The sequence below is a fragment of the Macaca thibetana genome, chromosome 11 (genome assembly GCF_024542745.1).
Source record: "Macaca thibetana thibetana isolate TM-01 chromosome 11, ASM2454274v1, whole genome shotgun sequence".
Classification (NCBI taxonomy): Eukaryota; Metazoa; Chordata; class Mammalia; order Primates; family Cercopithecidae; genus Macaca; species Macaca thibetana.
The window spans coordinates 118,446,329-118,471,896 of NC_065588.1; the positions used below are offsets into that span (position 1 = coordinate 118,446,329).

General features: G+C 48.8%; 1 protein-coding gene across 2 annotated transcripts in view; it reads left to right on the forward strand.

Annotated features, from left to right (window-relative positions):
* The window catches only part of MLXIP (MLX interacting protein), a 70,214-nt gene that overhangs the window by 25,108 nt on the left and 19,538 nt on the right, over positions 1–25,568 (forward strand). For both annotated transcript variants that reach the window (XM_050747895.1, XM_050747893.1), the window contains exons 2-3: positions 24,609–24,715; positions 25,261–25,346. In XM_050747895.1, coding sequence (XP_050603852.1) covers positions 24,609–24,715; positions 25,261–25,346 — 193 coding nt within the window. The remainder of the gene's footprint in view (positions 1–24,608; positions 24,716–25,260; positions 25,347–25,568) is intronic.

Sequence of the window (25,568 nt, forward strand, 5' to 3'; positions counted from 1 at the left end):
AGTCTCGCTCTGTCGCCCAGGTTGGAGTTTAGGGGCACGATCTCGGCTCACTGTGACCTCCGTCTCTCGGGTTCAAGCAGTTCTCTGCCTCGGCCTCCCAAGTAGCTGGGATTAACAGGCGCCCACCACCACACTTGGCTAATTTTTTTTTTTTTTTTAAGTAGAGACAGGGTTTCACCATCTTGGTCAGGCTCATCTTGAACTCCAGACCTCATGATCTGCCCGCCTTGGCCTCCCAAAGTGCTGGGATTACAGGCCTGAGCCACTGTGCCTGACCTAATTTTTTTTTTTTTTTTTTTTGTAGAGACAAGGTTTTGCTTGTGTTGCCCAGACTGGTCTTTAACTTCTGGGCTCATGTGATCCTCCCGCCTTGGTCTCCCAAAGTGCTGAGATTACAAGTGTAAGCTACCGTGCTTGGCTGAACTATACACTTCAGATGAGTGAACTGTGTGGTATGTGAACTATATTACAATAAAGCTGTTTAAAAAAGCATGTGGTACCAATTAATAGTCCCCCTAGTGTTATTTAAGAGGGTCCAACTCCTTACATTTTCCCCAACCCTGAGTGTCATTACTATAATTACTTCAATCAGCTCTATTAAGGTATAATATGTAAACAAATTCACCCTGAAAAGTGTACTGATTTATAGTTTTGGCAAATGTATGCACACATGTGACCACTGCAATCAATATACAGAACATTTCCATGACCCCGGAAGGTTCCCTCGTGCCCTTCCCAGGCATCCTCTCCTTCCCCATCTGCGCACTATCACTGTGAATCAGATTAGTCTTTCTGTGGGGAGTTTTGTATAAATGGAATCAGTTTGTATTCTTGTGTCTTGCTTCCTTTGTTCGGCATGTTTTTAAGACTTATCCATGTTGCTGTCTGCACCTGTAGTTTATATTCTATTGTATGGATACAGCAGTGTGTTTTCTCCATTCATTTGTTGATAGATGTATTTGGTTTATCTTCAGTTTTCTTGTTTTAGGCTTTACCGTAATTACTTTTTTTTTTTTTTGAGATGGAGTCTCACTGTCTCACGCAGGCTGCAGTGCAATGGTGCGATCTTGGCTCACTGCAACATCCGCCTCCCGGATTCAGGCAATTCTCCTGCCTCAGCCTCTCCAGTAGCTGGGACTACAGGCACCCGCCACCACACCTGGCTAATTTTTTTGTATTTTTAGTAGAGATGGGGTTTCACCGTGTTAGCCAGAATGGTCTTGATCTCCTGACCTCGTGATCCGCCCTCCTCGGCCTCCCAAAGTGCTGGGATTACAGGTGTGAGCCACCGCGCCCAGCCAGCCTTTTTTCTTGTAGAGGAATCCTTCTGCCTTTCCCCCATGGCTCTGACCTTTTGAAGGGACTGGCCCACTTGTCTTGAAGTTTGTCCCACAGTCTGCATTTGTCGTCTCCTGGTGAACATGTTTCCTTGCTCCGTGTGTTTCTTCTAAACCACGTGTGAGTCCTGAAAGGCTTTGTTAGATTTAGGTGAAACATTTTTGGTGGGTGCCTCACGGGCGATCACATCAAAGGTCCATACTGTCAGGTGGGCCCAGCCTGTTGGTGGTGCTAAATTGGGCCATTTGGTTCAGACCTTGACAGCCACATCCTTTTTATCTCTGCAGTTAGTCATTGGGGAAGCTTCACTGATTGTGGAGCTCCTACACCTTAAGGACTAAGCTTTTTTCCTAATGCCTCTCTCAGTTTGACACTTACCTTCAAACTTTGCTTATTTATTTATTTTTATTTAGAAGAGATTTTTCCCTTTTTTTTTTGAGATAGAGTTTCACTCTTGTTGCCCAGGCTGTAGTGCAATGGTGCGATCTCAGCTCACCACAACCTCTGCCCCTACCAGGTTCAAGTGATTCTCCTGCCTCAGCTTCCTGAGTAGCTGGGATTACAGCCATGCCTGGCTGATTTTGTATTTTTAATGGAGATGGGGTTTCTCCGTGTTGGTCAGGCTGGTCTAGAATTCCCGACCTCGCCTGCCTCGGGCTCCCAAAGTGCTGGGATTACAGGAGTAAGCCACCGTGCCCGGCCCATTTTTCACTTTTATGTAGTCAGAACACCCATGGTACAAAAGAGGTCTCTCTCAAAAACTTCCCTTTTATAAGCCCTTTCCTCCCCTTCTTTTCCTAATCTCTCTCTCGTTCCCTTCTTTCTTGGTTTGCTTTACTTTGGAACCTGATGTGACAAGTTAGCTTTGATTCCTATTCTGTCATCTTTTTGGACTATAGGTTCAGAAAATTACACTTAACTCAAGTGTGAGATGTTGGCCAACTGGCATTTCCATCGCTTCACTTGCTCTTCTTTTTTAAGGACTTGCCTGTCTCCCAGGCCAGCCCCTGGCTGGGAAAAGTAGCAGCAAGGTTGGGACTTTGATCCTAGGCTCTGCACCATGGGTGGTGTTATCTTAACTTATCTTTTGTCTTCAAAGCTGCAGACCCATTTATGGTGGTGACGGAGAAGGGAGGGAAGAGCATGTCCAGAAGCCAAAGCTGCTCTGGAAAAGGCCTCTTGATTCCCTCTGCCTGAAACCCTTTTCTCTCCCTTCTCTTTCCCTGGTTAACTCCTGCCCATCCTTGGGAGACTCTGCTCAGGCATCCTAATGAAGGAAAACACCGACTGGGCACGGTGGCTCTCACCTGTAATCCCAGCACTTTGGGAGGCCGATGCGGGCGAATCACAAGGTCAGGAGATCGAGACCATCTGGCTAATATGATGAAACCCGGTCTCTACTAAAAATACAAAAAATTAGCGAGGTGCTGTAGTGGGCCCCTGTAGTCCCAGCTACTCTGGAGGCTGAGGCAGGAGAATGGCATGAACCCGGGAGGCTGAGATCACACCGCTGCACTCCAGCCTGGGCGACACAGCGAGACTCCGTCTCAAAAAAAAAAAAAAAAAGGAAAACACCATTGGGTGCCCCTCCATTGCATTTCCGTACACTCCACACGTGCCTTTGCTCACTCAAAGGAAGACCTTTCTATCTTCTGTGTTAGCTCGTGAGGTCCTGAGGGGCAGGGCCAGGGATGGCATTGTCACTGTCTGTGCAGAGCCTGACACATCGGGCTTTTGGTTAGTGTTGCTGGGATGTTCAACTCCCTGGCCTGCAGAGGGTTTCTGTGTGGTGTAGATGCATTTGATTCCTGGTGGTGAAAGCAAGATGGAATCGCAGGCCTTTTTTTTTTTTTTTTTTTTTGGAGACGGAGTCTCGCTTTGTCGCCCAGGCTGGAGTGCAGTGGCCGGATCTCAGTTCACTGCAAGCTCCGCCTCCCGGGTTTACGCCATTCTCCTGCCTCAGCCTCCCGAGTAGCTGGGACTACAGGCGCCCGCCACCTCGCCCGGCTAGTTTTTTGTATTTTTTAGTAGAGACGGGGTTTCACCGTGTTAGCCAGGATGGTCTCGATCTGCTGACCTCGTGATCCGCCCGTCTCGGCCTCCCAAAGTGCTGGGATTACAGGCTTGAGCCACCGCGCCCGGCCTTTTTTTTTTTTTTTTTTTTTTTTTTTTTGAGATGGAGTCTTGCTCTGTCACCCAGGCTGGAGCGCAGTGGCGCCATCTTGGCTCACTGCAACCTCCGCCTCCCGGCTTTAAGCCCCAGCCTTCTGAGTAGCTGGGAGTACAGGCACCTGCCACCACACCTGGCTAATTTTTGTATTTTTAGTAGAGACCGGGTTTCACCATATTGGCCAGGTTGGTCTTGAATTCCTGACCTTGTGATCCACCCGCCTCGGCCTTCCAAAGTGCTGGGATTAGAGGTGTGAGCCACTGCGCCTGGCCTTTTTTTTTTTTTTTTTTTTTTTTAAATCAAAACAGACATTTATCTGTACCTTATAAATAGTTGAGGAATGGAAACCCTTTGTTCTTTACCTTTTTTTTTTTTTTTTGAGGCGGAGTCTCGCTCTGTCACCCAGGCTGGAGTGCAGTGGTGCGATCTCGGCTCACTGCAAGCTCTGCCTGCCGGGTTCACACCATTCTCCTGCCTCAGCCTCCGGAGTAGCTGGGACTAGAAGCACCTGCCACCATGCCCGGCTAATTTATTTGTATTTTTAGTAGAGACGGGGTTTCACCATGTTAGCCAGGATGGTCTCGATCTCCTGACCTTGTGATCCGCCCACCTCGACCTCCCAAAGTGCTGGGATTACAGGCGTGAGCCACCGCACCTGGCCTATCCTTTACCTTTCTAACCGTTGCAGCTGCCCTGGAGCTGGCTTCTCAGCATTCTAGGGGAAGCATTTCTTATTTTACTACTCTTTTTTTCTTTTTTGAGACAGAGTCTCGCTCTGTTGCTCAGGCTTGGGTGCAGTGGTAAGATCTCGGCTCACTGCAACCTCTGCCTCCCAGATTCAAGTGATCCTCCTGCCGTAGCCTCCTGAGTAGCTGGGACTACAGGCATGTACCACCAAGCCTGGCTAATTTTTGTATTTTTAGTAGAGATGGGGTTTTACTATGTTAGCCAGGCTGGTCTCAAACTCCTGACCTCAGGTGATACACCCACCTTGGCTTCGCAAACTGCTGTGATTACAGGCATGAGCCACTGTACCCGGCCTTCACTGCTTTTGATTCCCATAGATTCACAGAGCTCAGAGAGATGTAGCAGCATCAGCTGTACTAGCTGCTGGGTGCAGGACTCCAGCCGGGCCCGCTCCTCTCCTCTGAGAGCACTGGCAGGGGTTCACACGTCACCAGCCCTCCTCCTTGTGTTCTCCTCTGTCTGTCGCCCTCTTCCAGGTTGTCCACTCTCTAGCCTGACTAAGAGGCACTTGATAAGGGTCACTGCTGTGAAGTGTGCCTGAGAGCTGATGTTGCAGGCAGTCATCGGGCCCTCAGTGGCATTCCCTTACTGGGGGAACTTGGGGTGCAGGTGACGGGACAGCTGTGAACCCCCCAGGTGTGATTCCTGTGTAAGGGCTAATAAAGAAAGACACTTCTGCCTGTGCTGTCACTCCTGGTGGGATGCGTTTGCATTTTCCTGGATGTACCTAATCTCACAGCTCTGGTGCTGTCCAGCTCCCCAGCACCTTTGCTCAGCACCCCGCACAGTTGTTCCCCTCTTCCCATCCAGAGTCACGGTGAGGCTTGGCCACAGTGGCCTAGAGGCTTTAATTGTGCGTTCCCACAGCACAGTGAGTCAGGCGACAGCCCTGAACGTCTTGGGAAACATCAGTTGAATGTATGAATTCTTTTGACCGAGAAGCTCCTGTGTTCCAGATAGAAAGTCAGTCTGCTCTAAATACCTGGCTTCATTTCATTCTTACCACAGCTCTGTGAAGTAGTTTTCTTTTTTCCCAAAGAAAGTGAAGTTCTGAAAGGCAGGTGTCTGTCCAAGGCTGTAGAGCTGGCAGGCCGTTGGACACTGACTGCCCTCTCCCGGCTCCCTGTGGCTGGTGGTGACCGGGTGGTTAGAAAAGCGTCTTTTCCGAGTTGGCCCTAATTGAAAAGGGGGATTTGCGGGGACACTGTCCTCCCCCAGCTCTCCTGTGACTGGTGGTGACCAGGTGGTGATAAAAGCATCTTTCTGAGTTGGCCCTGATTGGAAGGTGGAGGGTTGCAGGGACACTGCCCTCTCCGGCTCTCCCCTGGCCGGCGGTGACCATGTGGTTATAAAAGCGTCTTTCCAAGCTGGCCCTTATTAGAAGGTGCGCCATGTGTCCCCTGTGAAGGGCAGCCTGGCCTGGGATGCTGCTGATGGAGAAGATGCATTTTTATGACATTAAGACAGAATCAGGGCTGAGAGGGGTGGTTCACACCTGTAATCCCAGCACTTTGGGAGGCTGAGGCGGGTGAATCACGAGGTCAAGATATCAAGACCATCCTGGCCAACATCGTGAAACCTCATCTGTACTAAAAATACAAAAATTAGCTAGGCATGGTTGTGGCCATCTGCAATCCCAGTTACTCAGGAGGCTGAGGCAGGAGAATGGCTTGAACCCAGGAGGCAGAGGTTGCAGTGAGCCGAGATCACACCACTGCAACTCCAGCCTGGCGACAGAGCGAGACTCCATCTCAAAAAAAAAAAACAAAAAACGACAGAATCAGATTTCCTCAGTAAAATCTGGGATTTTGCCTTCAGAGGAATCAGATATTATCATTCTTCCTTATATCAGGAAAGGGTAGCAGGCCATTGTATATAACACAAGGACTGAAACTTTACAGTCAAAAAATCAGCATAAATGATTGGCTTCAAGTTGTGTTCGTAATTCCTCTCACTCTGCTTGACTCCTCCCCACCTCTAAATGCACACTGGCCCCCAAAGATCTGCAGGAAGGAGAAAACACAAAATCTCCTTCCCATGTGGGTCACGCCCTTTCATTAGTCCGTGAGCTCCTGCAAGGCCTGTGTTTTGGTTTCATTTGTGAGTGTGGAGGGAACCAACAGTACATCAGGGACTTCAGTTTTGAGAAATCAGTGCCCATCACTGTCTAGGCAGACTTCTTTTTCCTGCTCTGTAGTTTTTCTTAAATTATCTGTGCCTTACAAATTCTCATTCCATTTTAGTCTATTCTTCCAGGAGGTCTTCAAGCAGGGGTAAATGAAAGAGAGACATTAGTCACTCTGACCTTGACTTTTAGTGACTAAATGCGTGCTCACCCTCACATGAAGCTATAAAAAATATAATTTCCTTTTAAGTGGCACAATCTCAGCTCACTGCAACCTCCACCACCCGGGCTCAAGAGATTCTCCTGCCTCAGCCTCCTGAGTAGCTGGGGTTACAAACGTGTGCCACCACACCTGGCTAATTTTTGTAATTTTAGTAGAGATGGGGTTTTACCATGTTGGGCTGGCTGGTCTCAAACTCCTGACCTGAAGTGATCTGCCCACGTTGGCCTCCCAAAGTGCTGGGATTACAAGGCGTGAGCAGGCCGGGCGCGGTGGCTCACGCCTGTAATCCCAGCACTCTGGGAGGCCGAGGTGGGCGGATCACAAGGTCAGGAGATCCAGACCATCCTGGCTAACACGGTGAAACCCCATCTCTACGAAAAAATACCAAAAAATTAGCCGGGCGAGGTGGCGGGAGCCTGTAGTCCCAGCTACTCGGGAGGCTGAGGCAGGAGAATGGTGTGAACCCGGGAGGAAGAGCTTGCAGTGAGCCACGATCGCGCCACTACACTCCAGCCTGGGCGAGAGCGCGAGACTCCGTCTCAAAAATAAATAAATAAATAAATAAATAAAATACAAGGCGTGAGCCATCACGCCCAGCTAATTTTTGTATTTTTAGTAGTGACAGGGTTTTGCTGTGTTGGCCAGGCTGGTCTCGAACTCCTGACCTGAAGTGATCTGCCCGCCTTGGCCTCCCAAAGTGTTGGGATTACAGGCGTGAGCCACCGCGCCTGACTGCTTTTTGTATTCTTAGTAGTGGCGGGTTTTTGCCATGTTAGCCAGGCTGATCTCGAATTCCTGGCCTTAAGTGATCCACACTGGGATTTCTGGCGTGAGCCACCGGACCTGGCCCAAATTGTTGCTTTTCACAGACAGGAAAGAAATGTAGATGTATGGAATGCTGACAAAGATGTAATCCATTCATACGTCTCGGGAGAGACAGAAGGGCTGTTTGACCTCAGATGGGTTGGCTGAGGAGATCTGCAGCATGTCTGAAATACAAACACTGTTTCTACAGCTTGCCTTCGATTTAGAGTAGGCTCCAGCTCTTCTGCCCATCCCAAACTCTTCTGCTACTTGGACGGTTAATAAGTTGACTAAAAAACACCCATGGGAAGAGAATGAAAAGGAGAGCTTTAGGATGACAACTGATTCTCAGTAGCAGATGGGAGAAGTCATCTTTAGCAGGCAAAGAGAAAACGGATTTTATTTTGGAATTTCTATTATGTGATGAGGACAGTACAAAGTTGTTTGTGTGCTTTTTTGAATCCTCTTCCTCAAGTAAGCCAGAATCCTGTGGTTGCAGTGGGTGTTGCAGGATCCAGTTATTCTTTTTGCTGAATGGAAGTGGGTATGACCCCAACGCATCCCTGCTCTGGGTGCCTCTCACTTATATTCTTTAGGGCCAGGAACTCTCTTTCTGGGGAGGGATACAATTCCAGACCCTTAAAACTGAAAATAATTGGGAACAATCTTTATTGAATTATCTCTTGTCTCAAAAAGGGAAAAAATTATTTCAAGCCTCTTTAGGTTTAGGGTCAGGTGCGGTGGCTCGCATTTGTAATCTCAGCACTTTGGGAGGCTGAGGCAGGAGGATCGCTTGAGCTCAGGAGTTTGACACCAGCCTGGGCAGCACAGGGAGATGCTTATCTCTCTTTTTTTTATTTTTTGAGATGGAGTTTCGCTCTTGTTTCCCAGGCTGGAGTACAATGGCGCGGTCTTGGCTCACTGCAACCTCTGCCTCCTGGGTTCAAGCGATTCTCCTGCCTCAGCCTCGCGAGTAACTGGGATTACAGGTATGTGCCACCACACCCGGCTAATTTTGTATTTTTAGTAGAGGTTTCTCCATGTTGGTCAGGCTGATTTCTCCATGTTGGTCAGGCTGATTTCAAACTCCCAACCTCAGGTGATCCGCCCGCCTCGGCCTCCCAAAGTGCTGGGATTACAGGTGTGAGCCACCGCACCCACCCTGGGAGACGCTTATCTCTACCAAAAAAATAAAAATTTAGGTGGGCATGGTGGTGTATGCCTGTAGTCCCAAATTCTTGGGAGGCTGAGGTGGGAGGATTGCATGCGCCCAGTAGTTCAAGGCTGCAGTGAGCTATGATCGTGCCACTGCACTCCAGCCTGCGGAACAGAGCTAGATCCTGCTGTTAAAAAGAAAAAAAAAAGGGGCCAGGCCCAGTGGCTCTCGCCTGTAATCCCAGCACTTTGGGAGGCCGAGGCGGGCGGATCACGAGGTCAGGAGATCGAGACCATCCTGGCTAACACGGTGAAACCCATCTCTACTAAAAATACAAAAAATTAGCCGGGCGTGGTGGCGGCCACCTGTAGTCCCAGCTCCTCGGGAGGCTGAGGCAGGAGAATGGCGTGGACCTGAGAAGCCGAGTTTGCAGTGAGCCGAGATTGCGCCACTGCACTCCAGCCTGGGCAATAGAGCGAGACTCCGTCTCAAAAAAAAAAAAAAAGCCTATTTATAGGTCTTGGCTACCTGGCAAGTGTTACCTTATCCTTTTAAATGCATCAGACAGCTTCAGATTTCTCTGCCTTGTAAGTAGGCTGTGTAGCTGGCAGTGCCTTGAAATGACTAATAATGGTGATAATATCACGTTTGTTTTTTGTCAGTCTTCATAGGTGCTTAGAAACATTTGCAAGTATGGTCTGTTTATGTTACATCTCTGGTAGCCAGTTTCTAGAGTCTTGACTCCAGGTGTGTACGCTGGCTAGCAAACGCTGTTCCTTGATTTATCTCCTCTTTAAGCCAGGTGTCTGCAATTGGGTGGAGTTTTTCATTCTTTACCTAAACATTTTACCTTGGTGAATATTTAAACCAACTACCACTTAATTACCTTTTTATGAAGGTGCTAGGGAAAAGCTGTATTCTTTGGGGACAGTCATGCTTAGTACTGAATATAATGGAAACCTTTCCCTGCTGCCTATGGCTTAGCCACTTGGTCAGGGTGACAATGGCAGTTGCCGTATCAGCTAGGTGGGGCTATGTCAAACACAATAAAATGTGGATAGTGCTTGTGTTTGAGTGGTGTAACTGCGTGATTTGGTTTTGTTTTGCTGTTTTTTCTTTCTAAGTTTCCTTTTTATATTATTTAGAAATGTTAGAAAAATATGATCAGACATGTGAAGGAAGTGCATGAAGCAAATTATAGAAAACCAGATAGCTTTGGATTTCTCTTACTTTTAAAGTAGGTTAAGTAGTGTAAGTAGAGTAACATTCCTTAATTTGGTATGGAGATGGCCCAATTTGAAGTGGGGTGCTGCCCACATTAATTGATGTATTAAACATAATCCCAATCAACATATTAAAATAGTTTTCTTTTGGCCGGGCACAGTGGCTCACACCTGTAATCCCAGCACTTTGGGAGTCCGAGGCGGGCGGATCACGAGGTCAGGAGATCGAGACCATCCTGGCTAACATGGTGAAACCCTGTCTCTACTAAAAAATACAAAAAATTAGCCGGGCATGGTGGTGGATGCCTGTAGTCCCAGCTACTCAGGAGGCTGAGGCAGGAGAATGGCGTGAACCTGGGAGGCGGAGCTTGCAGTGAGGCGAGATTGCGCCACTGCACTCCAGCCTGGGCGACAGAGTGAGACTCCATCTCAAAAAATAAATAAATAAATAAATAAATAAATAAATAAATAAAATAAAATAGTTTTTCTGTTTTTTTCTTTTAGAATAGTTTTCTTTTGAGATTTGTCAACATGGTTGTAAAGTTCCCTTGAGAGAATAGTAGGCAAGAATTCTAAAATTGTTTTAAAAGATGATGGGTGCTAACCTTACCTAGATAGTAAAGTATATCACAGAGTCGTGATGATTATATTAGTGTGATAGCAGCACAGGATTGGACAAAGGTCAGTGGTGATGCAGGGCCCAGAACAAGCCCTGGTGTATGTGAAGATGCAACATATATTCATGGAAGTGTCATAAGTCATTGTGGGAAGATGAGACAATGAGATAACTAGTTGGAATTTCTTTTGGTGAGCTGTGTAAAGAACTAAATTGATTTTTTCCCCAGATGAATCAGAGTTATGTAAAAAGTGAAATCATTAAAAATGGATGTACAAAACCCCGTAAGAAACAGCATCCAGAAGTGGCCCCAAATATATGTATCTATGGGAAGGGGGTATATGATGAAGATGGACCTTTACTTTAATGGGGAAAGATGGGTTATTTAGGAAATCCTACCTAAAGCTGGATCCCTACATCATCCCTGTACATTCATTCCACCAAATAAATCCCAGTTGGCTTTATTGAATTGAATGTAACAAGGGAAGCTATGAAAGTTCTAGAAGGAAATAGGTAAGTGTTTTCAAAGTCTTAGGCTAGGAAACAGCCTTGTTAAGTACAACACAAAAAACATAAAAGAAAGGACTTCTGAATTTCAACTATGTTAATGAAAATTAGTGTTTATCACAGCATTGTTTGTTTGAAAAAGCACATCTGTTAATATAAATGTATGTCTATGGGGAAATGGTTAAGTAGATTATGATAAATATGTACAGTGAAATATTCTGTACATAAAAATAAAATAATATAAAACTTTATTGGCATAAGATGTCTGTGACATATAAGTGAAAATTGCGTTATAAAACAAACCTGTTCCTACCTATTTAAGCATTATGTTATTCATATATATATGGATTTTTTGGTTTTTTTGTTTTGAGACAGGGTCTCACTCAGCCACGCAGGCTAGAGTACAATGGTGAGTTCATAGCTCACTGCAGCCCTGCAGCCTCCGCCTCCTGGACTCAGGTGCTGCTCCCACCTCAGCCTACCAAGTAGCTGGGACTACAGGCATGTACCACCACACCTGGCTAATTTTTGTATCTTTTGTAGACATATGGTTTCGCCATGCTGTCCAGGCTGGTCTCGCTCTCCTGGGTTCAAGCAATCCACCCGCATCAGCCTCCCAAAGTGCTAGGATTACAGATGTGAGCCACCACATCCAGCCTATTTATATATTTTTATCTTTATTTATATACATACATAATCAGATGAATATGTATTGCCAGGACTTAAGGGCCAACTACAGAGTTAGAACAGTCCATATAACTGCCTTCATTTCTTTTTTTTTCTTTTCTTTTTTTTTTTTTTTGAGACGGAGTCTTGCTCTGTCACCCAGGCTGGAGTGCAGTGGCATGATCTCAGCTCACTGCAAGCTCTGCCTCCCGGGTTCACGCCATTCTCCTGCCTCAGCCTCCTGAGGAGCTGGGAGTACAGGTGCCCGCCAGCACGCCCGGCTAATTTTTTTGTATTTTTAGTAGAGATGGGATTTCATCGTGTTAGCCAGGATGGTCTCGATCTCCTGACCTCGTGCTCTGCCCACCTCAGCCTCCCAAAGTGCTGGGACTACAGGCGTGAGCTACCGCGCCCAGCTGACTGCCTTCATTTCTAACACCAATACAAATTGGGGAGTTCCCAAAACCACCCTCAGGTTCAGTAATTCACTAGGAAAAACAGAACGCACTGAAAAGTATTATATTTGTGGTTGTAGTATATTTTAAGGAAAGGATTCAAATTAAAATCAGCCAAGAGTCAAGTTTTTACTGTACTTGATCCATTTCACCCCTGTGGTTGACCTTTAGTCTCCAGCCCCTCCCAGATGTCTGGTTAAGACCTTTAGTTATCCTTTCCTCTGGAGGTTAGAACTGATACCCTGTGCTCCAGGGCCCCGTTGTAAATCAGATTGGTAACTGTTCTGTGGCCAAAGCCCCCAGGCAAACAAAGACACTCCCATCAGACAGAACTAATTTCTAATTCCAAGGGCCTAGAATTCACCTCACAGCAGCCCAGGGCAAAGACTGGACCTCTCTTCGGGAAGGTTGCTTCTTTTTTTGGGGGGGGGGGTAAGGGACAGGGTCTCACTCTGTTGCCCAGTCTAGAGTGCAGTGTCACGATCTCTGCTCACCTCAACCCCCACCTCCTGGGTTCAAGTGATTCTCCTGCTTCAGCCTCCTGAGTAGCTGGGATTACAGGCATGCACCACTACCACCCTGCTAATTTTTAAATTTTTAGTAGAGATAGGGTTTCATCATGTTGTCCAGGCTGGTCTTGAACTTCTGACCTCAAATGATCCACCTGCCTCGGCCTCCCAAAGTGCTGGAATTACAGTCGTGAGCCACTGCACCCAACCAGGAAGACTGCTTCTTTGATACACAATGTTATCACCAAAATGTAACAGGTTATTTCTAGGTGGTGGAATTGAAGGTGACTTTGCTTTTATTCTTTGCACTTTTCCTTTTTGTTTGAATTTTCTTTCATTATGGACATGTATATTTTTAATCAATACAACTACAAAAGAAGCTTAAAAGATAAAAGTGAAAACTAAATCTCTGAATGGGTGGGAGGGCAGACAGGGAAAGCAGTACAAGAAATTCTAAAGAAAAACCAGTAGCAGCCGGGCGCAGTAGCTCACGCCTATAATCCCAGCACTTTGGGAGGCCAAGGCAGGTGCATCACCTGAGATCAGGAGTTCAAGACCACCCTGACCAACATGGTGAAACCCTATCTCTACTAAAAATACAAACAATTAGCTGGGCGTGGTAGCGGGCACCTGTCATCCCAACTACTCAGGAGGCTCAGGCAGGAGAATTGCTTGAAACCGGGAGGCGGAGGTTGCAGTGAGTCAATATCACACCATTGCACTCCAGCCTGGGCAACAAGAGCTAAACTCCTTCTCAAATAAAAAAAAAAAAAAAAAGGAAAAAAAGACCAGTAGAGATCACTATACAAATATGTAACCTACATTCAAAAGACATGCCATAGGCTGGGCGCGGTGGCTCATGCCTGTAATCCCAGCACTTTGGGAGGCCAAGGCGGGTGGATCACGAGGTCAGGAGATCAAGACCATCCTGGCTAACACGGTGAAACCCTGTATCTACTAAAAATACAAAAAATTAGCCGGGTGCGGTGGCCGGCGCCTGTAGTCCCAGCTACTCAGAAGGCTGAGGCAGGAGAATGGCGTAAAACCAGGAGGCAGAGCTTGCAGTGAGCCGAGATCGCGCCACTGCACTCCAGCCTGGGCGACAGAGTGAGACTCCGTCTCAAAACAAACAAACAAAAGACATGCCATAAAAACAAGTAAAAGACAATGAAAATCCTAGGGGAAGCATTTGCGGAAACATCACAAAGCATTAAATACCACTAATGTTATAATATTGCAAATATAAAATAGCAAGGGAAACAATGGCTGACACCTGGGTACGGCGGCTCACATTTGTAATCCCAGCACTTTGGGAGGCTGAGGTGGGCGGATCACCTGAAGTCAGGAGTTCACCACCAGCCTGTCCAACATGGTGAAACCCTGTCTCTACAAAAACTCAAAAATTAGCCAGGCATGATGGCAGTATCTGTAATCCCAGCTACTTGGGGGGCTGAGGCCGGAGAATCGCTTGAACCTGGGAGGCAGAGGTTGCAGTGAACCGAGATTGTGCTGCTGCACTCCAGCATGGGCAACAGAGCGAGACTCCATCTGAAAACACACACCCACAACGTTGACATTTCAATGACTGTAAATGACACGTAGTCTGTTTGCCAGTAATGTCCCAAAGCCAGTTTCTCGGTTTGGACATTGTGCTCCAGAGATATAAGAGCCACCACTGGGGAAAGGTGGGTGAAGGGTGCATGGAGCTCTGTGTTCCATTTGTGTGAGTTCCTGTGAGTCTATAATTATTTCAGAATAAGTTATTAGAAAAGGCAATGGGCTTGGGCGAACAGCTTAGAAAATAAGGGACACATGGCTAACACACAGGTTTTTAATTGTGAAATTTCATTAACAAATAATGCAAATTGAAGTGAAACACCAAGTTTGCCTCTTGCAAATCTGGTTTCATCTCCAGTCTAGAGGAATGGGGAGCACCTTGGGGTCTGATTGGGGTTTACTCTCCTGGCGAGGAAACCTAGGACTCTGGCTTTTTTTTTTTTTTTTGAGACGGAGTCTTGCTCTGTCACCCAGGCTGGAGTGCAGTGGCCAGATCTCAGCTCACTGCGAGCTCCGCCTCCCGGGTTCACGCCATTCTCCTGCCTCAGCTTCCCGAGTAGCTGGGACTACAGGCGCCCGCCACCTCGCTCGGCTAGTACTTTTTTGTATTTTTTAGTAGAGACGGGGTTTCACCGTGTTAGCCAGGATGGTCTCGATCTCCTGACCTCGTGATCTGCCTGTCTCGGCCTCCCAAAGTGCTGGGATTATAGGCTTGAGCCACCGTGCCCGGCCGACTCTGGCTTTAAATGGTGCCCTGCCCAGGGGTCCCTGCCCCTGCCTAAAAGTCCACTTATGGCTTGAATCTGACAGGAAACTTAAGAACATGCCCAAGAATCTCCTAAAACTCAAGAGCGTGCCTCAGCATGCCCAGCATTGACTGTGTGCTGGGCCCAGGCCCTCATATCTGCTATGGCCGACCCCGCTGTCCTGAGTGGTGGATGTGGTCACTGTTTTGCAGAGGGTAGACTGGGCTGGCCTGGGTGACAAGGCCAGAAATGGAGCCACTCTGCTTTCTTTGTTGGTTAGAAGTGGTCTAGGCATGGTGGTGTCTGTCCTCTAGTGGAAGGCCTGGACACAGCCCATCCCAGGCAGGGTAAAGTCACCATTGCAGGCCGGCACATCTTGCCTAGTATCCACTCCCTCAATTGCCCTATTTTTGGATGGTCATGGAAATGATTACTCCCTGCTTTTCACACAAAAAAGACAAACATACACCCTCACAAACAAGCTGGCACGCACGTGGGCGGAACACCTGCAAGCACTCGAACGCTCGCACACTGGAGTGTGCACCAGCCTTCCCGCCACAGCCCTCGGAGCCTGCTTCTCCAACAGGATGTTCTTTGAATATAAGAAAAAAGATGCCAAGGATGCCACGAGGAGGATGGAGCAGGACCTGAAACCCCTGGGCTTCCTCCATAGGAGGCTCTCTGCTCGGGTGGGCAGCCTGACCTGCACACTGCCCCTCCTGCCAGGCCACTGGCGGTGGCCCCTCCCGCGTCCTGGCTCCTCAGTGAACCTTTGTTCGTCTGTAGCCTGTTAGCTTTGGCTGCTGGCAGCCTGTGGGACCAGGCCCACATCCCAGGACCAGCCGATAGAGACTGCCCTTTTGAAGCAAGTGAATTGGACTCCTGGAAGAGTCATTCCTCTACTCCCCCATTGAAACCACCTAATAACTGTGATCCTAATATCTGGATCTGGTGCCCAGAGTTGACTCATTCACAAGTTTATATCTCTTTTTGTGATGAATTGTCTTCCACAGTTAACTAGAAGCCCTGGAATGTCTTGGACCTTACCTGGTCCTTTTTCCTTGTTTGCTTTGAAAAAGTAATACAGTAGTCCCCCTTATCTGAGGGGGTGTGTTCTAAGACCTCAGTGGATGCCTGAAAGCTCAGATCGTACCAAACCCTGTATACACTCTATTTTTTCACATGTTAGCTATATACTTGTGATAAAACTTAATTTATAAGTGAGGCACAGTAAGAGATTAACAACAATCATAACACAGAGCAGTTATGACAATCTCTTCACAAGTGCACGGAGAGAAAATCTGTTTTTACCATAGATCTTAGCAACCTCAGCCTATGAGTTTTTTTCTTAAGTCAAGAACTTTCACCTTTTCACTTAGTGAAAGCACTTTAAGGCTTCTCTTGGGCATATCTGAATTGCCAGTCTCACTACTCTTATGCTTTGTGGCCATTATTAAGTAAAATAAGGGCTACCTGAACATAAGCACTGTGATACCACAACCATGGATCTGACCACTGAGATGGCTGCTAAGTGACTTAGCAGATGAGTGGCAACTACCGTGTGGATCTGCTGGACAAAGGGACAAGTCATGTCCCAGGCGGGACAGAGCGCACAGCATGAGATTTCATGCTATTCCAAACGGTGCATAGTTTAGGATTTATAGATTGTTTATTTCTGCAACTTTCCATTAATATTTTCAGACAGTGGTTGATCATGGGTAAACCACAATACCACAGTAAAGGGAGGAATGCTGTACATTCCAGTGTCATATTTCAACAATACAAAACGGTGACCAGTGAACACTCCTTCTCACTGGACCCCTTGCTTCTCCAGCTCATCTCTGCAAAGGGAAATCACTGTGGCACTCTTACCCTTTTCTTATGTATCCATCCTGGCTGTCTTTTCTCCTCCCTCCTTTCCTATGTGTCTGTGTGGATATCTCTGAATATAAACGGTAGCCATACCGGACCGGGCGTGGTGGCTCACGCCTGTAATCCCAGCACTTTGGGAGGCCAAGGTGGGTGGATCATGTGAGGCCAGGAGTTCGAGACCACCCTGGCTGACATGGCAAAACCCCGTCTCTACTAAGATTACAAAAATTTACCAGGCGTGGTGCCACATGCCTGTAATCACAGCTACTCGGGAGACTGAGGCAGGAGAATTGCTTGAACCCGGGAGGCAGAGGTTGCAGTGAGCTGAGATCGCCACTGCACTCCAGCCTGGCAACAGAGCAAGACTCCATCTCAAAAAGTAAATAGATAATAAAAATAAAAATAAAAAACAAATGGACCGGGCACGGTGGCTCACGCCTGTATTCCCAGCACTTTGGGAGGCCGAGGCGGGCAGATCACGAGGTCAGGAGATCAAGACCATCCTGGCTAACATGGTGAAACCCCATCTCTATTAAAACTACAAAAAATTAGCTGGGCACAGTGGCGGGCACCTGTAGTCCCAGCTACTCGGGAGGCTGAGGAAGGAGAATGGCGTGAACCAGGGAGGCGGAGCTCGCAATGAGCCAGGCTTGCACTCTAGCCTGGGTGACAGCGAGACTCCGTCTCAAACAAACAAACAAAAAAACAGAAAAAAGAAAAACAAATGGTAGCCATACCGTATGTCTTGCACCTTGGTTTTATTTTTGTTTTTGCACTTACTTAACAGTGCTTCTTGTAGGCCTTCCCTGTATGTTACCACATAGAAATGTGTTATTTTAAAAATTACCCCATAGTGTTCCACTGTGTAGATATGCCAGTTTTGACTGGTCCCCTGTGATGAATATCTAGGTTATTTTCAACCTTTTGCTGCTGCAAACAGTGCTGCAGTTTAATGTCCTTCTCTTCATGTCTTTGTGCCCATGTGAAGTGAATCTGTCGAATCACTTCCTTGGAGGGGGCTTGTGGGCCACAGGGATGTGCAGTTATGATGTTGATGGGCAGTTGTCAGCTTGCCCTTCAAGAAGGCTCACAATTGTTTTTGCCCATCATTCTATCCCCAGCACCAGCTCAGTGATGAGAACTCTTCCCCACCAGAGCTCTACACTGATTGGGAAATAAAACGGAGGAGTCACTTTGTAGCAGCGCTATTTGCCATAGCCGAAAGGTGGATACAACCTGTGGCCTACTGATGATGGATAAATAGAATGTGGTCCATCTATGCATGGAATATGATTCTGCCTTGAAAGCAATGAAGTTCTGAGAGTATTTTTTTTCTTTCCCCCTCCCTCCCTCCCTTCTTTCCTTCCTCTTTTTTTCTCTTCCCTTCCGTCTTTCCTTCTCTTTCTTTTCTCTTTTCTTTTGAGACAGGGTCCTGCCCTGTCACCCAGGCTGGAGTGCAGTGGTACAATAGTGGCTCACTGCAGCCTTGACCTCCTGGGCTAGAGCAATCCTCCCATCTCAGCCTCCTGAGTAGCTAGGACCACAGGCACATGCCACCAAGCCCAGCTAATTTTCTAATTTTTTGTGGACGTGGGGGTCTTACTAAGTTACCCAGACCGGTCTCAAACTCCTGGGCTCAAGCAGTTCTCCTGCCTTGGCCCCTCAAAGTGCTAGGATTACAAGTGGGGAACTAGGTAATAGTGCTGGTTAGAAAACATTGTGAATGTTCTTAATGGCACTGAATCATCTACTTTAAAATGGTTAAAATGGTAAATTTTTTTTTTTTTTTTTTTTGAGACGGAGTCTCGCTCTGTTGCCCAAGCTGGAGTGCACTGGCCGGATCTCAGCTCACTGCAAGCTCCGCCGCCCGAGTTTACACCATTCTCCTGCCTCAGCCTCCCGAGTAGCTGGGACTACAGGCGCCTGCCACCTCGCCCGGCTAGTTTTTTGTATTTTTTAGTAGAGACGGGGTTTCACCGTGTTAGCCAGGATGGTCTTGATCTCCTGACCTCGTGATCCGCCCGTCTCGGCCTGCCAAAGTGCTGGGATTACAGGCTTGAGCCACCGCGCCCAGCCTAAAATGGTAAATTTTTATATTTACTTTACTACAAGAAAAAGAGTCAGCAGATGTTGGCCAAAATATTAACTTTATTGTTGACCAAGCTGAGGATATGGCTTGTAAGAGAAGCCCGGACTGACCTTCCACCCCCATCCCCTCTTCAGGAGCAGGGGAAGGAGGGAACGACCCCAGCCCAGGTTGTCCTGCAGCCCTCACTGTACCTGTCCTGCAGCACTCACTGAGATGCCCCACTCTACCTGTCTGTCAGGGAGTAGGGAGGAAGCCAGGGGTGTTTTGCTAAGGGGTGTCCCTCTAAGAAGCACCAGGAATGGTGAGGAAATGTTGCCCCATGACAAACAAATATGGTTGAATGAACAAATGAATGGGCTCCACCACTGTTCTGAGACCCATAATGACAGCCCCAGAGCCCTCTGCATGCTTGGTTTTTTTTTTTTTTTTTTTTTTTTTTTTTTTTGAGACGGAGTCTCGCTCTGTTGCCAGGCTGGAGTGCAGTGGCGCCATCTTGGCTCACTGCAACCTCCACCTCTCAGATTCAAGCAATTCCCCTGCCTCAGCCTCCCAAGTAGGTGGGCCTACAGGCACGCACCACCACACCCAGCTAATATTTGTATTTTTAGTAGAGATGGAGTTTCACCATGTTGGCCAAGATGGTCTTGATCTCTTGACCTCATGAACCGCCTGCCTCGGCCTCCCAAAGTGCTGCGATTACAGGCGTGAGCCACTGCATCCAGCTTTTTTTTTTTTTTTTTTAATTGAGATAGAGTCTTGCTCTGTTGCCCAGGCTGGAGTGCATTGGCGAGGTCTCAGCCTCCTGAGTAGCGGGGATTACAGGCACGTGCCACCACGCCTGACTAATTTTGTATTTTTAGTAGAAACGGGGTTTCACCATGTTGGCCAGGCTGGTCTCAAACTCCTAACCCTCGTGATCTGCCCACCTCAGCCTCCCAAATTGCTGGGATTACAGGCGTGAGCCACCGTGCCCGGCCTCTTGCCTGCTTTCTTTTGGAGAGAATTGTCTAAGCAGGAGTCAGGAGTTCGTCCCAGCCGGAACCAACAGAATTAGGGACCCCTGACCTTGCCATGCCCTGCCTGCCCTCTCTGCCCGCCCCTGTTCTTACTTCCAGCTTGGTCTGTGCATGTCTTGCAATTTAATTTCCTTCCATTCCAAAGCAGTCTCTTGCCAGACCTCTGAGGAATTCATAGTTTGCTAGTTTCATCCAAGAAAAGTTTTGAGAGAGACCTTTGTTGTACTGTGAATTTCCTGTTTCACGTCAAGAACCTGCCTTCTAGGAAGGGCGGCCGTGGCAGTGTGGTGTAAAGATTGTTCTTCATGGAAAATTTAGCATTCATTTAATAACTGCATATTTAAAACACCTCCCACATGCCAGACCCTGTGCTGGTGACCCTAGTTGATGGCCTTCCCACAGAGGGGGAGGAGATGGCTAGCGAATGGGTGAGTGCAGTCAGCCTTCACTTTTCTGATGGGCAGATGGCAGGGGCAGGTTCGGGAGGTGGAGGCCAGAGGAGAATTTCGTGTCTTCGGGGAAGCCAGTGGTCTCACAGAAATAGTCAGGACATGTTTCTGGTCTGCTTTAAAGAAGGAATGGGGCATAATCCAAGTTAGACTAAGAGGCAGCCCAGTCACCTTTGTCTGGAAGATGTTGAGCTGGCAGCGTGAGTTAGGGGAGCAGAAGTCTCGGCAACTGCAGATGCTTTCAGTCTCACTGTCTCCCAGGCTGGAGTGCAGTGGTGCGATCTCAGCTCGCTGCAAACCCCACCTCCCAGGTTCATGCCATTCTCCTGCCTCGGCCTCCTGAGTAGCTGGGACTACAGGCGCCCGCCACCTCGCCTGGCTAATTTTTTGTATTTTTAGTAGAGACAGGGTTTCACCGTGTTAGCCAGGATGGTCTTGATCTCCTGACCTTGTGATTCACCCGCCTCGGCCTCCCAAAGTGCTGGGATTACAGGTGTGAGCCACTGCGCCCAGCCCTTTTTTTTTTTTTTTTTTTTTTAAGAGACGAGATCTTGTTATATTGCCCAGGCTAGTCTGACTCAAGTGATCCTCCCGCCTCAGCCCTCCAAAGTGCCGTGAGCCACTGCGCCTAGCCCCTTGTGGGACTTTTAGAGCAGCTTTTCCTGAGTACCCTGTGAAGAAGGGCCCCCATGGATGTCTGCGTAGGAAACGTCCCTGCTCCCCTCCTTGAAGATTGACAGTGCATAGCCTAACAGCTCTGCCAGGCCCATCAGGAGAGAAATCTATACAAGCCTGCCCAGGGTTTCTGGACGTGAGTTGTCGAGGGCGTCCCTTCCTTTGTAACACCTGAAGCATTCATTACCACCTTGCCCCCTTCTGAGGCATCACAGAACTTCACGCGTTGCCGCCTCCGATCTTGACTTGAAATTGCCATGAGGGTGCGGGCGGTGGACCCTTTCTGGCGGTGGCTGGTTTAAGTTTGGATTTTGAGTTGGATGCCCTTCTTTGTGTTTGTTGAGCGCCACCTGTTGGCCATAGAGATATTACAGAAACTCAGGGTGGAGGGGTCATGCCAGTTGGGAGTTCTGATCTCCGTGTTGCTGCTGAAGTCTGACTGTGTTTGATGTAAACACCAAAGAAAAGGGAAACATTTCAGCTCCCAGAGAGGAAGAAGAGGGGACCCTCAACTAAACCTTCTAGCCTGTGAGGCTAAATTTCCCTGCGTATTGCCGCTTCCCTCATTGTATGTGATTAAAACCCTCTGCCCTCCAGGTTTGCTGCTACCCCCTGCCTTCAGACTCCCTTTTTTGGTTGGTTATTTTTGTTTGTTTGTTTGTTTTTTGAGACAGGGTCTTGCTCTTTCACTTAAGCTGGAGTGCAGTGGTGCCATCATGGCTCACTGCAACCTCAAACACCTGGGCTCAAGCGCTCCTCCTGCCTCAGTCTCCCCAGTAGCTGGGGCTACAGACGCATGCCACCATGCCCAGTTCACACATTGAGGGCTTTTCACTGCCTCGATCAGGCTGAGTTCTGCTCACTGGGGCCACCACAGGCCAGGCAGAAGGAACTGCGTGGGCTTTGTCTCCTCTCGGCTGAGCTGGCTTTCCTTATCCTCTAGGCCTCTGCTTAAGCACCACTTCCTCCAGAAAGCCTCCCCTCACTGCTCCGGCCAGGTTGGTTATCCACCTTGTGCCCACAGCCATCTGCCCTTCAGGACGCTGAGCACGCAGGCATGACGTGTGGCCCACCAAAGACATGTTGCATGAGGAGAGCCTCCCTGCCTCAGCTTTCCCTGCCTTCAGTCCTCAGCTCTTCACAGCGCAGAGTGGCTGAGGCTTCTGCAGCTACGTGGATCCCACCCTCAGGGCTGGTCTGGCACTTGGAGCTGACTTCTGCCCAGGTCTCTGTTCCTTGTGTTGGCAGAGGGCACCGGTGTTACCTTTTCCACCTGTGGAGGAAGAGGAACCACATGGCAATGTGGCAAACATAAGAGAAAGAACTTCAGGGCGGGGGTTGTTAAAAACATCGTGCCCTTCGATATATGCACCTACTGTGTATCCACGAAAATCAAAACTAAATTTTTTAAAATTATGCCTTTTGCTGGGCACAATGGTGCATACTGTAATCCCAGCAATTTTGGAGGCTGAGGCAGGAGGATCACTTGAGGTCAGGAGTTCAAAACCAGCCTGGCCAACATGGTGAAACCCCGTCTCTCCTAAAAATACAAAAATTAGGCCAGGTGTGGTGGCTCATGCCTATAATCCCAGCACTTTGGGAGGCCGAGGCGGGTAGATCAGCTGAGGTTGGGAGTTCCAGACCAGCCTGACCAACATGATGAAATCCCGTCTCTACTAAAAATACAAAATTAGCTGGGTGTGGTGGCACATGCCTGTAATGCCGACTATTCGGGAGGCTGAGGCAGGAAAATTACTTGAACCCAGGAGGCAGAGGTTGCCGTGAGCCGAGATCGCACCACTGCACTCCAGCCTGGGCAACAAGAGCGAAACTCTGTCTCAAAAAACAAACAAACAAAAAATTAGGCTGATGTGGTGGTGGGCACCTGTAGTCCAAGCTATTCGGTTGGCTGAGTCAGGCAAATCTCTTGATCCCGGGAGGCAGAGGTTGGAGTGAGTCAAGATCTCGCCACTGCACTCCAGCCTGGGCAACAGAGCGAGATTCTATCTCAAAAAAAAAAAAAAAAAAATTATGCCTTTCAGTAATAACTTAACTCTAGATCATTGAGATGGTTATTAATATCTTTGTGTTTGCTGTAGGGTTTACCAGTTGTGTGTCTGTCTAAGCATGCATGTGTGTGTGTATTTTACTGTACACAAGAGTGCTTTCATTTAGTCCTTATTAACACACTCTGGAGGAGGGGATGTCATTCTGATTTTACCCAGGGCACTGCTGTGGTAGGCAGCAGGTATGCCATGACGCAGCGGTGGCTGTCCAGTGCCGTAGCTGCCTGCTGTACTGCCAGTGAGGCCAGGCCATCAGCATGGAGGTGGGTTAGACGAGCCTTTGAACTGGGGAGAGAAGGAAGGAAGAAGGCGTGTGACTGCTCTGAGTCCCTAATCGGTTGCACAGAAGCTGCTGCTGTCTGCGTGTCTCTTGTGTGCTGAGAGGATGCACTGTGACATTTTTCTGGGGGTGTCATAACCTTCTGGCCTGTATTGCCCAAAGCCTGGGCTCCTTGGGGGTTTGGGTGGGGATAGGCACAAGGGTCCTGCCAGCGGCACAGCCAGGGCATCTGCCTTCCAGGGCAGGTTCCAGGTTCACGGAATGGTTGTTGCTCAGGCGCTTCCTGTGAAGGCTGCAACTATTGTTGGCAAATTTTGGCTTGCCACGTGGCCTTTCTGAGTAGGACTGGAGAAGGGGCAGGACTGTGGCCTGTGGTCAGATCAAACCTCCACAGCCCCACTGTGATATGGGCCAGAAATAGTGCCTTGCCCATCTCAAGCCATCTGAAAAAGAGAAACCCTATGCCGGCTGCCCAGAGATGGCTTGGAAAACTGAGCTGCCCAAGACGGCTGTGCCACCACGGAGGCTGGATTTACGAGTGCTCTCGACATATAGTGAAGAATTGTTAATTGAACCCCTACTATGTGCCAAGCCACCTAACAGTCTTCCCTAGAGCAGCTGCAGTGTCAACAGGGAAAGGCGCATGTGTGCAGATACTGCTACATAAGAGCTCCTGTGAGACCGTCCCAGAGTGGAGGAGAGCAGAGGGACCCAGCAGGAATAGGCAGCAGGCTGGGAGAGGCCAGGCCGGCTCAGAGGAGATGGTGTCAGGGGCAGCATCTTGAAGGATTAGAAGGTGGCTGACTGGAGGGACATCATGAGTGAGGACCATGTCAGAGGCTCTGGGAGGCAGGAGGGGCCCTGCCCTGCAGGCACTCAGGCCAGTGGGATGCTCAGGTACTTGGATTGTGAATGCCTCGTGGGGGCTGGTGGCAAAGCAGGCGGGCCACGACCAGGTCACAGGAGCCTGGGTTTCACTCTGTGGTCAACAGATTTCTTTTAATTTTTAGTTATGGAAAATTTGTAGGATATGCCAAAGTAGGTGGAAGAATGTGGTGAACCCCACATGCTGCCGCCGCGCACACCAGTTGCTACCCCTGCGGCCAGTCCTGCCCTCCGCACCCTGACAGCATCCCCGCCACGCCCTGCCCTATGTGGCTCTGAAGAAATCCCCCAGTGACCTGAATTCCATGAAGCCCGGTGTCTGGCTGGGGGTGGGTCAGTCAGGAGTTTGGTCCTGGAATGATTGGGTGGCACTTTGTAGTTTCACTTCAATTTCAGAGTAATCACTGAGTCTCCCTGTTTGCCTTGCCTTTCAGTGGGAAGTTGGTGTCTCCAAAGTGGAAGAATTTCAAGGGCCTGAAGCTACAGTGGAGAGACAAGATCCGGCTCAATAATGCCATCTGGCGGGCCTGGTACATGCAGTGTAAGTGCCGCCCAGCCTAGGCTCCGGTGGTGGTCAGAACTCCATGGCCTGGAGGCCTGGGCACCCAGGGGCTAGAGTCTGCTCCTGAGACCTGGTGTTTCTAACAGAAGTTCAGTCTGTGCAGACAGGAAGCCCAAGCCAAGTCCTAGGGGAGTGGACATTTACTGGCTATCAGGCCCAGCAGAGGGGTGGCATCTGAAGAGTCAGGGAGCAGGCCTAGGAAGACTCGGGCACGGGCCTTCTCTCTCCAGCCCGGGTGTCGTGGACCTGGCAGCTTCTTCGGGAGATGAGTGTGCTGGGGCAGGCTTGTGTTGGGCTGGCCTTTCTCTGAGTAGCCACACTGCCTTTCTGGCTGAGGCGTTATTGACAGATTCCTTCCCTTTCACCTGGATTCCTTTATTCCCCTGAAATCTCCTTTTCCTAGGGAAGGAGAAGGAAAGGGTACCGGGGAATATGGTCCGCCCTGGGGGAGGGGTGCAGCAGACAGGCTGGGGCTCCCTCAGGGGTCTGGATCATGGTATGACTCTCACCCTCTCTCTGCTCAGATCTGGAGAAGCGCAAGAATCCTGTGTGCCACTTTGTGACGCCCCTAGACGGCTCTGTGGACGTAGATGAGCACCGCCGGCCGGAGGTACTTGGCAGTGACCAAGGGTGGTTGAGAATGGAAACATACCAGCACCTTACCAGGAGCAGCTCACCGCGGGCTAGTCCTGCAGGAGAGGCTGCAGAGGGGAGTACAGGGGCCAGGCCTGGGAGCTGGTGGCCTCTGGCAACCCCAGGCTGCAGAGCCTCCCCCTTCTCAGAGGGATTGGCCCAGGGACTGAGGGGGTTAATATCTTTTCTGTTAATTTTT